Source organism: Sclerotinia sclerotiorum, genomic scaffold (assembly GCF_000146945.2).
Source record: "Sclerotinia sclerotiorum 1980 UF-70 scaffold_2 genomic scaffold, whole genome shotgun sequence".
Taxonomy (NCBI): Eukaryota; Fungi; Ascomycota; class Leotiomycetes; order Helotiales; family Sclerotiniaceae; genus Sclerotinia; species Sclerotinia sclerotiorum.
In genome coordinates this window covers 920,717-936,804 of record NW_001820834.1, presented here as the reverse complement: position 1 = coordinate 936,804, position 16,088 = coordinate 920,717, and the positions used below count along the sequence as shown (strand labels likewise).

Genomic DNA, 16,088 nt, shown 5'->3' with positions numbered 1-16,088 from the left:
TATAATTCATTATATTTTTAAGTATTAAGGCTAATTTATTATTTCTCCAGTATATATCATGTGATATCATTTATATCCTTTTATTCAGGATAGGATAAATTCGGCTTTTTTAAAGGATAGGCAGGATGAGGATATTTACGAAGTTTACAGGATATAGGGCCTCCATCCTGGTTCTAGGATAGGATGGGAGAGGATGAGGATGGGAGATTTGAACCGCTGTTTGCCGGCTCCCAAGGAATTCAATGAAAACTTACCAAGATTGGAATATCACCATCGATGCAACCCGAAAAATCTCATACATTCATTTATTTGCTTTAAATATCAGTTTATTTTTCCATTCTCGCAGCATTTTTGCTCTAATAATTACAGGCCCTTCGGCACCACACTGCACAGAAAAGACATCACTAACTACCCATCATCTTCAGATACGCAGCCAAATTAATGGTAAGACCAAGACACTGAAACATATATTATGTGTACCAGACATCTAACAATTGCTCCAATATATCGTACACTTTTCGATTCGTCACCGGATGTCACATAAATATTGAAGATCGAGAGAGGAAACTTAATAATCTACAGAACACATCGAATATCAATAGGTATTATCCCCTTTCTCCTAACATTTCCTGTCCGGCAAGTCGACTAACTCAGCAAAGTTATCACTGATTGTAGTTTCGCAGCTACTGATTATGACAGAATATCTGTTACACGCCTTACTCTGTCGCTGGTTTTGCTTGGGACTATAAGATCGAGCAGAAGCTTAAGTGATGGAACCACGGTATCATTTCCAATTTCCATGTCACGAACATAATTGCTTCCTAATGACATTGTTAGATATAGAATGATACAAGAATGAGTATTAGGGGTATCAGATCTGCAACAAAATATTCTTGTAATTCTTTGAAGACATCTTTGGGATGAGAAGATGTATATATGGGTCAGTTCACTAAATCTGTATCACACTAGTTCAAAGGACATTCTGTCTTTATCCAGTATTTCATAATTCAAGTGCATTCGTAGTTCGGCATATAGTGGTGCAATACTTGAGCAGGTGGCGATACTCCATGTAGTTGCATATTCCAGTACTAACACGATTCGAATCTTCACCGGTACCAATCACAACCAGAAGCTAAAGTTAAAACTCCAGTTTCCCAAGGAGATTTATGTTTAATTACATCATTTTGGTATCAACTTGTCTAGGTGTAAGTTTCTTATCGCTAACAATTGGCGAAGAAAATAGGGGGTTAACTATAACCCCACAAATTAGCACGTAACACAAGTATTCTTACATCTCAAGGGCCCATGAGTCTCCCAGTAAAAGATTGAAAAGAATTCATATCTTTAGATCTTACAAGATGAACTTTCAGTCCATTATTCCTTTCCCCAGTAAGTGAATTGAGAATAAGAAGGATAAATAGATGACATCATTTATCCAACCATACATCCTTTTAGCTATTAAAACCATAACGAAATGAGAAAATAGAGATGTAAAAGTTGTTGGCTTAGGGCTAATTAAGTTAGATTAGCGGGGATAATACGAGTGATTCTTGGCTAGGGATGAAGCGAGTGATTCTTGGCTAGGGATGAAGCTAAATGTAGCTTCCTAACCGCCGAAGCTAAATGCAGCATCCTTCTGACTGCCGAAACTTTGAGCCAACTACCTTAGCGGCTAAACCCCCTCCCTCCATTGTCTCGGTTTTTTCTCATCCTCTAACTTATAAATCACCACAACTAACAAACTCCAAGTCATCATCAAGCCTCAAACTTACCACTCTATACCTAGCTACATGAGAGTTTAAAAAATTTTCTTCATTATAAAATGTAATTGCGATTATAATTACAACATCCTGAAATTGTTGAGCCTGGACTCAAGTAACTTTTTTTTTCTTCGGGTATGATCTTACCTTTTGGCGTTGAACTCTAAGATTATAAAAACATAATAATCTCTCATTTTGCTCAGAAAATTTCCTCTCTTTTCGAAATTTTTATAAAGCTGTTCAAGTCAAAGATATGATTTTATATTTCCTGTTCAGATCTGCATGAAACACCTAAATTTATCATATTTATTTATTAATTATTCAATATATTATACAACAGCCATCAAACGACCCAGTAATTTGCGCCGTTGAAATAATTCCAAGTACATTCACTCCTTCCAGTCCAATCCTTCCCAAGACAAACCATCGAATCTATATCCGTGTACTCATAAACTAGTATCCAAACGCCGAGATTACTTTCCACTTAAGGTATTCTAACTCCTTACCTTTTCTATCTATAACCTTCTATTGGTTTTCTATCGACGACCTTTAGCTTGCACTTATCGTACACCTTCCTCTCATTTATCCATATTTTTCACGTCCAGATGATTTGATCACTGTCACTTTGACTTTGACTACTTTCTGGGCTGTCTATTCCTTCAGAGACAGCAGACGTCTCTCCGCCATCCCAAACTTCAACCTCTTCGCATCCTACAGGAACGCGACATTTGCTTCGATCTGTCTCTGAACACGTGTTCCAAATCACTTCTTTTAATTCTCGACCTACTTGCTCGATGACATCCACTGCCCACTATCGGATCGATTTATGTTAGTAAACGATATACACAACGTATGCTGGAATTTGAAGAGCCAAGAAGAGGAAAGGGGAATAAACCATGGAGAAAACTTACAATTACATCTAAATGCTCATACTCCTCTATCACTTTTTGATGCACGACCTTAACACACGGTTCTCTCCCCCTCTCGAATCTCCGAAGTAATTTTCTACCATCGACCAAATCATCCGTTCCGGCCACCCAGAACGCAAAAGGTGGAGCTTGTTCATTGTACCAAGCTGTACTTCCCTTGAGTCCTCTCCTCCTCTTTTTGTGCGTTATTTCTGTTCCGGATTGCATCTCAGTCTCGACCAGCCTTGACGCGCCCATCACTTTCTTTCCTTTAGCCTTTAACTTCTCTTTCCTTTTCTCATCATTACTACCTGAATTATCTAACGTTTCACCAGATACCCATCTGTCTTCTTCCTCTTCCTGTAAACCCTCCTCTTTTGTTGCTAATATACACTTTTGCTTTGCGAAACACTCTCTCCCTAGCCACCATCTCATACTTTCTGCACTAACGTACACAGGAGCGAATTGAAAACATCGATCTCTGGTTCCTTTGTCCCACCTAGCATCACTCCAATTGAATAAAAAGTGGAAAACGTGATACCCCATAGCCCCAAAAATTTTCCCTGGTACAATTTTGTGCATAGTCATCATATATGGAATGAAAGCGTGAATACCGAAGATGAGGCGAAAGAATGAAGGAGAGATCATGCGCATAAATTTGAAATAAGCCTTCCCGATTAAAGGACCTGCATATGCAGCAGGGGCCAATGCACAGAACACAGATAGCTTTTCGCCTAATTCTGGACGCTGTTCTTTTGCGAGCGCAACAAGCGTTTGAGTTGTGCCTTGGGAGTGAGCGATGAGGGCTAGTTTGGGGAAAGATGTTTCGGATAAAACGCGAGAGGTGAGTGCTGGTAAATCTAGCACACCCATCTGCCGAATGTTCCAAGCCCACATACGAGGATCCGAGTATTCAAGAAGGGTATGTTCTGGCGTGAAACCGCATCGATTATTACCAAGCCAGATATCATAGCCTTGTTTGCATAAGTAGAATGCCAGGGAGTGGTCATCATTGGTGCAATAGGCACCGGAAGATTGCAATAGCCCATGAATCATTAGAACGGGATACTTTGGTTTGCGATCAGAGGCCGAAGGAAGTGGACGACTTGGCCCCTGACCAGTAAATAGTTCTGGACCACGAGCGGCTCGCTGTTCGGCTGTCATAGGCGTATATTCGTTCGGGTTGTATACATGCCATAAAACAATAATAAATCCATCCTCCGTCTGAACCTTTACCTCTTCAACATCAAGGCCTACCCTGCGTGCATAATATCCCACGTCACAAACCAGTGGATCTTTTCCTCCCTCTGTCGGTACAAATTCCCCTTGTCCCGCTTCATCTTCATTATCATCCATTTTTCCGTGAGAGAACTTTCGGCGATTTAATCTCTTCCACCTCATCTCATCTTCTTTCCTCCTTCTTTTTCGTGTCTTCTCTTCATCGTAGAATACCCTTCCTCGGTCTGGATCTCTAAATGTAGCTTTATACCAAATATACCTGCAAATGGCTGGCACACTCATAACTCCTGCTCCCATTACAATAAGCCCCAAAAATGCGCAGCTCAAGAAAAAACTAGTAGTTCTGAATGTCCAACATTGTAAATTTCTCGTAATCGACGAGGGGCCGTATAGTGGTAAAGGTGGGAATAAAGGATGCGTTCTCGAGGGTGGCATAGCTCGTCGAAGGGAACCTTGGCCTGAGGTTTGCCCATCATCTCCTCTATCTTCATGTGAATTTTGCACTTTCTCACCCGCTGCGAGCCTGTTCTCCTCGTCCATAAGTTCACCTGTCCCTTCAGCCTCGCTATTCATATTACCACCCACTCCCCTTGCTTGCCTTCTAAGCCCATTCAATCTCTCCGCCTCCTGTAACGGTGGCCCTGGCAATCGCCCTCCATCCTCCATAACAACGACCGTATCCCTTGGCGTAACATAATCCGCTCTTTTCGCCGTTCCAGACCCAGTATCATCGTCCTGCGGCTTAACGTGGGAGAGCTTCGCAGCTTGACCCGCATAGGCGGATTCGAGTTCAGGTTCGTTGTTCATGGCGGTATATTGTACATACTTGAATTGCTTCGAGTTGAACCTCGAAGTCATTTAAATTTGCTCGAGTTCGAGTGGAGCTCTCAAAATCATGGAAACTGTGACGATCCTTTATCCCCTGTCCCTGCCTTCCGTCTGTCACAATCTACAAAATCCAACTCAAACTGGCAAAGCTTCCAAACAAACCCAAAAAAAACACGAGCAATTCCTTTACGAGCCAGCGAAATGAAACACAAAGTTTTACAAGCGATTATAGAGATAAATGATCTCCCAAACAAGAAAAATGAAACACGCACAAAAACAAGTAGGAAATGCGATACTTTTACCAAACAAACAATGTGAGAGTTAGATTCATGTTTCTGTGTCAATTCCACTGGCCGTGCACATTGTGCTGCGCCGTTGGATAATTGTCATCGGATTATTATTTGATTGGCTAAAATTTGACTGAATATGTGGAATTCTTACATGTGAAAGAAAGCTTATTTACTCCGTATTGCATGCTGACATGAAAGTAATAGGGGATCATCTGATGACGTCGGGGAGTAATGATATATATAATGTTTTAAAAATCACAACGAGATGGTTCATATTTCCACAACAAGTAGGATAGAGTAACTAAGAATTATGGTCTACCTTTATATAGATTCCGGGTGGTGTATATATGGTTATGTTCTTTATCAATTATATATTATCTTCCTCCTTTGTAGATACATCCTCACATATCCTTCCTTACACATCATCAATATAAATTCTCTTCATCCTCCATACTTCCCTCCTGAAATAGCCCTTGTACAGACTCCCTTCCTTTCCCCTTCACTCTGACCGTACCATTAAGTTGTTCCTCATCGCTGCCATTATAATAACCATCCTCGGCGTTCTCACCCCACCCATCCACGTCTCTCGCCTTTCCTTTGCCTTTAACATCTACTCTTCCTTTTCCTTTCCCTTTTCTCGAACTCCTCGAACTTCCTGATGAGGTAGGTCTTTGCGCACCTTTATCCTTATCTTTTACGCTCTCGAATTGACTTCTAACTCTTGCATAATGCTCCAATTCTCCTGCACTAACACTAGGAACTAACTCTCTTCCTGCAGCTTCAAAGTCCTCCTCTTGTACTACCACACGTAAATCATCTTCTTTCGCATAATGATCAAACCAATATGCTGTTGAGACCTTTCCTTTGCCCTCGCTTACTCGTTGGGAGTTGAGTTCGGCGACATGTGAGTCCACGAGTGATGCTTGACGAGTTACAGCCTTCAGCATAGCATCAGAACAGAGAGCATAAAAATCTGCTCCGGTGTATGTAAATGGAAGTGTGGCAGCGACACGTGAAAGGGATAGTGTAGGGGAGAGTGTAAATCTATTGGAGTCAGCGTGATTCAATATTGATTCAATATGATAGATGACTTACTTCCTTGTTAAAGCTTCCAAAATCGTCTCTTGCTTTTCGTGCGTATCACTTACTCCCAAGTACAACATCTTGTCAAATCTTCCTGGTCTCAATAAGGCTGCATCCAAAAGATCCGGTCGATTAGTTGCACCTATAACAAAGACACCTCCACCACCGTCATCCCCATCAGACATGCCATCTAACTCCGCCAACAATTGCGACACAATACGGTCCATGACCCCACCACTGTCTCCTTGATTGCCTCTCTTAGGTGCGACAGAGTCAAGCTCGTCGAAGAAAACAACACAAGGTCGTGCGTCACGCGCACGTTGAAAGACCCGTCGAACATTGGCCTCAGATTCACCAATGTACATGTTCAGTAACTCCGGACCTTTGACACTGAAGAAATTGAGACTGAATTCCGTCGCAATAGCCTTCGCAAGTAAAGTCTTTCCAGTACCAGGAGGGCCATAAAACAAAATGCCAGACCTTTTCTTCATGCCTTTTGCGAATAATTCTGGTCTCTCCAGAGGTAATTGAATGGTTTCCATTACTGCATCCTTGACATTCGAAAGTCCACCTACATCATCCCAACCAACATTTGGAATCTTGGGTGCACCGATGGAATCAGCAAAATTCTTCCGTGCGGCGTCTACTGCAAAATCAAAATCTGCTTTGGTGAGGCAACGACCTGCCGCCCCACCAGAAACAAGAATATCGCGCACTGTAACAACATTTTCAGCATTGGTACATGCAGCTGCGAGTATTTCTATCCTAGCGTTCCGTGCCACAAGAGCTCGATCTACAACATCAACTAAATCTCCGGCCACGAGAGCAGCAGTCTTTACAGCGACTGAACTAAGGTCTACGTCTAGTGCGAGATCGATAGCTTGGTCATCAATTATAGCACGAAGTATTCCCTCTCGTTCCCACTCATCAGGAGCAGTCATTTCGAGTTCGTGAGTGAACAAGCCTCGGATTCCGTCTGGAATCTTGTCGACCTCAGTTGTGGTCGCAATAATCACTCTCGTTCCACTTTGAATTTCTTTTAATGTAGTGACCATTCTGTCGGCAGTGAGTGATTCGATGTGACGTATAAGGAGTGCGCAAAACTCAGGGCCACAATTCATAGCTCTTTCAGCGCGCGCCTCTAGAAATCCGGCAGTTTTGACGTCGCTTCCAGCTCCACCTTCGCCGACGATATCGACAGCATCAAGCTTAAAGGTATGTAAACCAATATCTGCACAAGCCTTGGTTGCTAATGTTGCTTTTCCAATGCCACGTTGCGTAGACACAAGCAATATTGCGAGTGGCGGTAGCTTCAGATGTATAGCTCTAGGGCTTGTGGCTGTGGCTATTAATTCCCTCAATCGTCGTTGCAAAGTCGTGACATGTGGTCTTTTTATTTCCGGTATTGCGGTGGATTCCAAATCATTCTTAGATATCGACTTGAGTCCCAAGTAATGTTCCCAGGAATTCTCCATAGTTGCAGGTAAGCGACTATTTTCGCTCCCAGACTGCATCATACGTGTGTTCGAGGCGTCAATCGAGGCTACACCTCCCCATACGTCATCATCCTCGCTACCTTCTGTATTTTCCTTCGTCAAACCAACGTAGCTTACTCTATACCAAGCAACTCCACTCGTCTTGCTTGATTTACTAGGTTCGGAGTCATTGAGTTTCGCGTTTGATAACATATCATCAATTTCAAGGTCCTCGCTTGTAGATGACTGACTTAGAGTTCGACCAAGGGCTTCATCGATTGGAACAGCAATGAGGTCACCTTTTCTAACGATTCTCGTTTTTCCAGCAAAATGCTTTTTCAGTCCAGCAAACAAAGCGTTTTGCAAGGTGCGCTCGTTAGAGGCAGGGGTGGAGATCTTCATGAGAGTTAACTCCTTGGCCACCGGGGGGGAAGAAGAGCCAGTAATCTTAGCCGACGGCGCTTTCAATGTTACTGCCTGTGATGGTAGTTTCAGGGGAGCAATGCGACAGTAGGAAGTGTTCTCCAAATTTGCAAGGAGGATAGGTGACATGTAAGCCGACGGGGTGGCGGGTTTCTGAACTTGTGACTCAAAAAAAGACAGTCTTCGACCCTCTTGCTTACCACGTGGTATTTTGGTCATGGGACGGTGTGAATAGTTTTCTGGGAGGCCAAAAACCTTCGCAGGCCGCCAGGGTTTGTCTTCATCTGCTTCTCCAAAGCTCCCCAGGCCTAATAGACCAACTCCATTAGCAGGAGGTTCTGCGGCTGCCTCTAACCTTACCCAATCTCCTGAAAAGCACCCAATCTTGGTTAGAGAGTTGATATCCACAAATATCCTCGCCTCCTCATCATCGTCGGCATTCGGCTTGGGGTGTAGCATCTCGTCGGAGAGTGGTATAGCTAGTCCTTGCGTTTTGAACAACCTTCCGCTTTGTCCACCAGCACGAGTAGTTGTCGTGAAAGAAGAGAATACCGATCCTGGCGTAGCGGCACCATTCGTTCTTCGTCCGCCGGGTACAACTGTTTGGGGAGATCCCGGTTGTATCGTGGAAATTCCGCTGGCGTTGTGAGCTGGTAGCATGGGTGCTTGTAAGGAGATCATGTCGTCCATGGAATCATCCGAAAGACTATCATTATCGGCACTACTGTCTAGCTCCGTGTCTGTTTCTGTTTCTGTAACATAATCAGATTCCTCCTCAAAAGCAGTATCGGTTTTATATCTGTCCTCGGCAGCGGAATAGAATTGGTCATTACTTGTATCTTCGTCCTCTTCCGTCACTTGATTCAGCCCTCGGCTCATTGGGATAGGCGATTGTTTTGATTGACTTTTTGCATGATGGCCAGTTTGTGTGACAATTATCTTGGTTTTTGGCGACAGTAGTCCTTGTCCCACAGGCTCGCTAAGAGTTACTTTTGCTGGAGGGGGGGGAACATGGGTGATAGGATGGGGTTGCAAAGGTAATTGAACAAAATCTCCTGTATGAACGACTTTCAACGATCTTAAAGCTTCTCGAATCGCCTTGGTCAGTTTATCCTCTGGGCTTACCCCATTTGTAAATGACTTTGAGTGTCCGTTCGTCTGCGGATGTTCTCCGTGAAATGTCCCTTCTCCATTTTCTAATCTCTTCGCAGACTCCCCCTCAATTGTAACAAAAATTGTCTCTAAAGGTAATGGTACGATATCTAGGACACGTATTTCAATCCCGCTTCTGTTATTCGTCGATAATTTTGAGGAAGCAGCCCTCTGAAGGGTTTCGGCGAATGCTTGTAGAGTCGGTGAGTCCGGTGAGAATTGTACGGTGGAATGTGCCAAAGTACTTGAGGACCTGACAGGAAGAACAGTCCATGTTGAGTCTTCGACTGCTTTAGAAGGACCCCAGGGGGATATCGCAATGTACTGCACCGTTTCCCCAGACACACCGCTCAAAAATAGGTCTTTTGTCAAATCCTCAGATATGATTCCCACATCCCCTTTCATATGCTCATCCAGAATCAATCTTGCTGAAATGGATGCCTTATCTTGACGTCTTCTTTTTCGTTTCTTGCTTTGTGCAAAGGATGCCATAGTGTTGTTGGAGGTTATTGACATTCTTGATTGATCGTTTCACAAGCTCGTGGATGCGGTATGGTGAAGCTACCTAGGAGCTAGAGCTACCCTATGTGTCGGCAAGGACTCCTTGTCGTACTTGACAGCTGTCTTATTTCAGTTATTTTTGGTTAAACTTGAGAAGATACTTGAAATAAATCAGTCGCATTCCCGAAATGAAAGACTTACAGTATTCCTCAGGGCTCTCCTTCATAAAAGAAGTGATTTAAGCAGCCGGTCGGTGTCTGGGATATGGACCGAGGCTTTTGGGATCCCCCCAAACACAGCTAGCCGTTGCGGAATGGAAAATATATTAGCCGACACTTCCGACCGCATTATGATCACACCCCGAACCGATATCCTACTTTGTTCTGAATCATGGTCAGTACTCTAGTAACGTGTTTCATCACCCCGTGCACCATATCACCTCGTGCACCACTTTCACCTCAATTCCTATTTATAATCATATATAATTCAGCAATTACTTGATCAATTGATTTAAATTAAGCACTATCTAATAATTTAGGATCTATATTATCATTAGAACATATTCTTGCATTATGACCTGTTATTCCATATTTACTACAGCATCGATTAGTCGATGCCTCTCTATTAGAATTCCGCCCATTTTGTTGCCTATCGCGTTTAATCTGAACATCCACCTCTTTTTGTGATATAATATCATTAGCCTCTTGAATAATGAGAGCTCCTCCTAAACATAATTGAGTCTTTTTAGCGCGTCAACGTTTACTTAATCCTGTATTTGCCAATCGAAGATCGTGATTCTCAAAAGCTAAAATCGTGACAATACTAGCTAGGTATTCTACATCTTTAATTAAAGGATCTGTAGCCTTAAATATAGGTGTAAAAGAGCTAGAATGATATTGAGCAATAATAGATCGTACTAAAAATGCTTGTGAAAGAGCTTCGATGGCATTGTGAGGTGTTTGTGAGACCCAATCGGGTATATGACTCGGAGGAAGCGAAGGAGGAGTAGGTGTACAGATTCGAATATCCATTCTAGAGAGTACAGCATCGAGATTAAAAAGGATTAATCTTGCTCCTCTAAAGCCTGCTTTCATATTCTCCATTGTAATTGCTTGTTTGTATGCAGTATTGAATGCTATAAAGAATTCGACTTTGGAGATATGATTGATATACATCCATATATACCCCTCAATTTGCTTGCTATATGTGCATTTTAGTACACTAAAACAATTAACATCAAGAGGTTGGGTGAGATGATTTGAATAAGGTGGTAATCCAACGGTTTTAATCTTATGTTCTATACAATAGTTCTGAAAAGGGCCTGATTCATAGCTTTCATGTCCATCTAAGACTAGTATTCGATATGCACCCTTCGTACAGAGTTTCGTATGCTTATCAAAATGCTTTAGCCATTCTAAACCCGTCTCATTATTCGTCCATCCATTTATAGTAGTTTTAACCACCCATTCGGGAGGCATATCCGTCTCGCTGTACCAATTGGCTAGGTGCATTTGTCCTTGAACGAGATATGGAGGTATGTTCTCCCTTGTCGCATTACCACATACAATCGCTGTCGACTATTCTCTATTGCCTAGCTGTATTCCTTTACTTTTGTCACGTCTATCTGCATTAGTAATAACCATACTAGAGGATATCACTCCCATCATAAAGCTTGTTTCATCAAAATTCCATATATCACACTCCTGTATTCCATATTTTGCCTTTATATTTTTGAATAATTGAAACCACTTATTAATAAGCTTAGGATCCTCGCAGAGAGCTCTTTGGAAATCGCAGGCATGATTAAAATGCGTTTTTAGAATATTGTATCGATTCACGAATCGATATGCCCATTGTTTACCAATACGCTTTCCACCCCTCGATTCAAGAATGTGATTCGCCATACTTTCAACACTTATGAATTTAGGATTAAATCCTCGCTCATCCATATCGATTATATGCTGAATAATAACCTCCTCTTCAATTTTAGTAATTTTATGCTGTTTTTGACGATATTCGGAGGCAGGAGTGATCCCTTTCATTCTACGCATGAGTGTCGTATGAGTAATATTGTAAATCTTGGCAGCTTTCCGGAGGCTTAAATTTTTATCTTTAGCCATTGCCTCCATCGCCATAACGATATCGCGTTCATTTAATGTCGATACCATAATTATTTATTGATAAATCGCGTATTGAAGTGATTGATGTGAATTGAGGTGAAAGTGGTGCACGAGGTGATATGGTGCACGGGGTGATGAAACACGTTATATCTAATGAATATAATGGGATCATATACGAAAGCGATATTCCCTAGCGCCTTTCAAATCTTCAATTAGTAACTACCTACCGTTATACAATGAAACAGATCGAACTAAACACAATTGTTATCACTAAACAGGACTTGTTGATTTGATAAGATTACCTACTTCTAGGTTATTTATGCCACCAACTTGACATATGAACAAAAGTCGGTCAAAATCAACACATCTCGAGAAAACAAGGTATGGCTATTAGCCATAACTTGTATCTGAGTACGGTGCACAGTGCGGTCTTGACTTACATCCAGAGTCCACAAAGATAACCATTACAGAACAATCATTTGAACCTATGTCATGGTTTCGAGTGAGGGAGCTAATAGGCTTCATAATTTCATGAAAATATATCGCGGGATTATAGATAGATACACATTCTACTATGTGCAACTCTTGCTCTGGTCCCGAATTCACAAGTCCGCTGATAAATTTGTGTTTAGAATTAATATTTTCATTCCCGCATTCACTTTCCCGTATCTCCACCTACATATTCACACCAGAGATATCTGTCTGCTCCAGTCACCATGATTATATTCTACAAATGATATTTCTCCTATTCCAATATTCTATATAATATGATGCCCCTGTTATTATTCCTGTCCATTCTAGCCTTTCTTCACTTCTTATCTGCTTCATCCTCATAATCTTACAATTTTCCCAGTGGGTTGTTTCCATGATCTGAATTCCTAAGTCTCTGCAATGAGATGAGATAGAAACACGATACGATGTAACTGATTACATGAGATTGTTTCATGTTTAGGCCACACCTAATATATACACTACATCCAAACAAAATCACAGTGTTCTAGACTTTCTTCAAAAGCAATTATATCCAAATGATCCTGTCATCTACATCTCGATTTTCTAACCCGAGTAGTCTAGGCTATCTGCTTTCCATGCATAAATTTTGACTGCTAAACATCACATAAACAAATAAGGGAATTACCCGCTTACTTCCCCAAGATCTCAATATCACATGCATACAAATCTATCCCCTCAAGTACCATAATCCTTCTCACCAACTTTTTTCTCTTTACTCGCGACCTCAATACCCTTTCCCTTCCTTTCTAAAATAACCTTCATAATCCCCTCCAGTTTCTTCACTGCCTCTTCTCCAATTTGATAATGTACCACTAATCTCCCAGCCAAAAGCTTCAAACCCTGTTCCTTCCCCATCTCCCTAAATTCTCCCGCTGAAATCCCCGCATCTTCTAAATCTAACCATACCATATTAGTTTCCGTCGGCTGCTGCAATTTCCCCCCTAATCCTTCCCATAACGTTGCGATCTTTTTTGCTGTCTTATGACTTTCACGCAAGAGACCTCCTTCTCCATTCGGACCCTTTCCAAATGTTTCATCAACCGCAACTCTCGCAGCCGCTGTCAATACGCCAGCTTGACGGAGTCCACCTCCAATACTCTTTCGTACCCATCGAGCATGTTTAATGAAATCTTTCTTGCCAACTAGTATACTACCTACTGGAGCTCCTAGTCCCTTGCTAAAACATAAACTCACACTATCACATTCCCTCGTGAAATCCGACAATGATCCAGCTCCCGCAACAACTGCTTCCCAGATCCTAGCTCCGTCCATATGGACTTTTATACCATGTTTCCTTGCGAACCCTGCTATGGCCTTGACTTCCTCAAGTGGCATAATAGTACCCGCCAATGTATTTTCCAAACTTATAACTCTCGTTGGACATGAATGTATATCATCACTAATCGTAACATATTTCTCTACGTCCTTCAGAGTCAAGTACACACCATTACTCGGCACAACCCCCTTGACGAGAGCCCCGCACAGGGATGCAGTACCGCCAGCTTCCCATTCAAGAATATGTGCACGATGATCGCAGAGGACGGAGTGGGGAGGTTGAGTAAGATGAGAGCGGAGAGCAATTTGATTACCCATTGTACCGGAGAGGACAAAAATGGCGGACTCATGCTCGGTAATTTGCGCAAGGTATGATTCGAGTGAATTGGTTGTTGGATCCTCGGCGAAGACGTCATCGAGAAGGGTAGTGTTTTGAATGGCCGTTAGCATAGATTTGGTGGGAGTAGTCACTACATCGCCTGGTAAAAATGTCAGTTATGACTTGATGGAGGAATGAATGAGACTCATACTGCGAAAGTCAAATGCTGCTTGTCCTGGACCGGACCAAGCATTAATTTCATGATGAGGTCCAGGAGTTGGGGATAGATCAGTTGTTCCACCAAGACCTTTTAAATCATCTGTTCCCAATTCCTTTCCATTAGGTGCCATGATGGAAAATGCGAAGCTGGACCGAATGCTACGGATTGACGCGGGGTAAAGAAAGGGATTTAGGAGGGGTCGAGTGTTATCTTTGATAGATCTTAGCAATGATATTATTCCAAAATGAATTTTCAAACTTGCTTATTGAATAACAATTTGATGGTCTTGAGGTACAAAGAGACCTTAATATACGCCGGGATGATAGCATTGTTTGATTGAGCGCGGGGTACCTAGTTCCTTTCAGGTACGTCTTCAATTCACTTATGGTTTATTTTACAAACTCTACATACTCTCAAAAAGGAAGTTGTTTCTTGATAAGGAAAGTAAAACGTTATCGCAAGATAAGCACTTATCTTCACGTGATTATATCAGGGGTCAGGATGCGAAATGGCAAGGTGAGCCCAGCGCAGCCTCTGAACATTGAAACCATAGTAAACTCAATTTTGTGACCACTTGGGCTTTGTGAAAAACATGAAAGCAAACATCAGAGACTCAGATATGCAACAAATGATGGTTATATGATTAGTCGGGATACACAACCTTTGATAGTTGGGATGGTATAAATTAAACCGCTAAAATACGCAGGATCAAAGTTTGCTCTTCTGGGGTTTGAGATTTTGGAATGAAAAGAAATGCATGTGAGAATGTAGGACTAGGAATTCGAAGACAAAGGTTCGACGATTTGGACTCGTATGGAATTGGAATTGAATGTTATCCTATCAAAGTCTTACCACATGCAACAAATCGAAAGATACAAAGCATGCCATCATGTTAACAATTTTATCACTCCGGTGAGAGAAGGCGAAAAAAGGAATCGTGAATCTTGATATCTATCAATATCATTATCAATTCTTTACAGCAGAGATGAGAGGAATCAACAAGAGGGGCAGCAACGCACCTCTATTCGGAACCGAGGTTGTAAGATTTTACAGACTTACAGTCCAAGGGAAAAGGAATGCATCTCCCAGTCCTATTACTGTTGGCCAAGAAACATCATGACAATTGCTTCACCGTAAATAAGCATCGCAGCTTTAGATATCAACATCCATGAATCCATCTCTGAAGGGTTCCACCATTCCCTCGATCTCTCAACTCCACCATGGTCTCGATGTATCGCTTAACAGATGCCAAATGCAATGAACCTAGAAGAGAAACCGAAATTCAATAAACAAGAAATGAAAAAAAGTGGTTCCATGACCCTCGATTTGTGAGTACGCAAGCCGATGCAGTGATCGACATGTAATACGAACCAAAAATGCAACCCTTTTTGATCGATCCCCCAACTTTGTGAGTGATAACGGAAGCGAGGAGAGGAAAATTGGGTCGGTGAAGAGATCTAGCTGTTGAGCTCTGGGATATGGTTAAAATTTGAGAAGCAAAAGACAGTGAACGATGCAGAGAGAAAGAGTAGAAGAAGGAAGGGAATAGGAAACTCAACACATTAGATCTGGCGGGAGGGAGGGAACGGTCGGCTCTGTACCCGACCCGATACACGCTCTATGCTCGCTTGGCTTAAGCCATGCATAGCGGCTTCAAAAGCATCCGATTTCTAGTGGTGTTAGTGCTTATCTCTCATTCTTATGGCGCCTTTTGCTTTTTGAAATTCGGGGATTTCAGGGGTTGAAAAGGACCTGAGACTCAAAGAGACGTGAATTACAAGGCTGGGAAGTACGATTTATTAAGGGTATTTACGGGGTTACTGGAAGAGGGCATCCGGGAATCTACACTGTACGCTTTCGATTTAAAGGCTAACTGGCTCAATAGTGAACCGAGCCGTCCAATAGATAGCAGGGAAATGTTTAAGTGGACGTTGAGTTATTGCCAAGGCTAGTCTATCTTTGATAAAGATAAAATTTTGAGA

At 42.1% G+C, this 16,088-nt stretch overlaps 7 protein-coding genes across 7 annotated transcripts; all 7 read right to left on the bottom strand.

Moving 5' to 3' along the window:
* Positions 1-404: 404 nt before the first annotated feature.
* Positions 405-831, bottom strand: SS1G_01444 (predicted protein; the record flags this gene model as incomplete). Its single annotated transcript, XM_001597200.1, has 2 exons — positions 405-458; positions 721-831. 2 exons carry the CDS (start codon positions 829-831, stop codon positions 405-407), a joined length of 165 nt encoding a protein of 54 aa, XP_001597250.1.
* Positions 832-1,174: 343 nt separating this feature from the next.
* Positions 1,175-1,954, bottom strand: SS1G_01443 (predicted protein; the record flags this gene model as incomplete). The annotated part of the gene is made up of 3 exons (XM_001597199.1): positions 1,175-1,251; positions 1,441-1,511; positions 1,908-1,954. 3 exons carry the CDS (start codon positions 1,952-1,954, stop codon positions 1,175-1,177), a joined length of 195 nt encoding a protein of 64 aa, XP_001597249.1.
* Positions 1,955-2,355: 401 nt separating this feature from the next.
* On the bottom strand, positions 2,356-4,714 carry SS1G_01442 (hypothetical protein; the record flags this gene model as incomplete). The annotated part of the gene is made up of 2 exons (XM_001597198.1): positions 2,356-2,571; positions 2,672-4,714. The coding sequence occupies 2 exons, from the start codon at positions 4,712-4,714 to the stop codon at positions 2,356-2,358; spliced, it is 2,259 nt and encodes a 752-aa protein (XP_001597248.1).
* Positions 4,715-5,450: 736 nt separating this feature from the next.
* On the bottom strand, positions 5,451-9,674 carry SS1G_01441 (hypothetical protein; the record flags this gene model as incomplete). The annotated part of the gene is made up of 2 exons (XM_001597197.1): positions 5,451-6,069; positions 6,121-9,674. The coding sequence occupies 2 exons, from the start codon at positions 9,672-9,674 to the stop codon at positions 5,451-5,453; spliced, it is 4,173 nt and encodes a 1,390-aa protein (XP_001597247.1).
* Positions 9,675-10,411: 737 nt separating this feature from the next.
* On the bottom strand, positions 10,412-10,762 carry SS1G_01440 (hypothetical protein; the record flags this gene model as incomplete). The annotated part of the gene is made up of 1 exon (XM_001597196.1): positions 10,412-10,762. One exon carries the CDS (start codon positions 10,760-10,762, stop codon positions 10,412-10,414), a length of 351 nt encoding a protein of 116 aa, XP_001597246.1.
* A 474-nt stretch (positions 10,763-11,236) lies between these two features.
* On the bottom strand, positions 11,237-11,827 carry SS1G_01439 (hypothetical protein; the record flags this gene model as incomplete). The annotated part of the gene is made up of 1 exon (XM_001597195.1): positions 11,237-11,827. One exon carries the CDS (start codon positions 11,825-11,827, stop codon positions 11,237-11,239), a length of 591 nt encoding a protein of 196 aa, XP_001597245.1.
* Positions 11,828-12,967: 1,140 nt separating this feature from the next.
* SS1G_01438 (hypothetical protein) lies at positions 12,968-14,236 on the bottom strand (the record flags this gene model as incomplete). The annotated part of the gene is made up of 2 exons (XM_001597194.1): positions 12,968-14,046; positions 14,098-14,236. 2 exons carry the CDS (start codon positions 14,234-14,236, stop codon positions 12,968-12,970), a joined length of 1,218 nt encoding a protein of 405 aa, XP_001597244.1.
* Between the last annotated feature and the right edge of the window lie 1,852 nt (positions 14,237-16,088).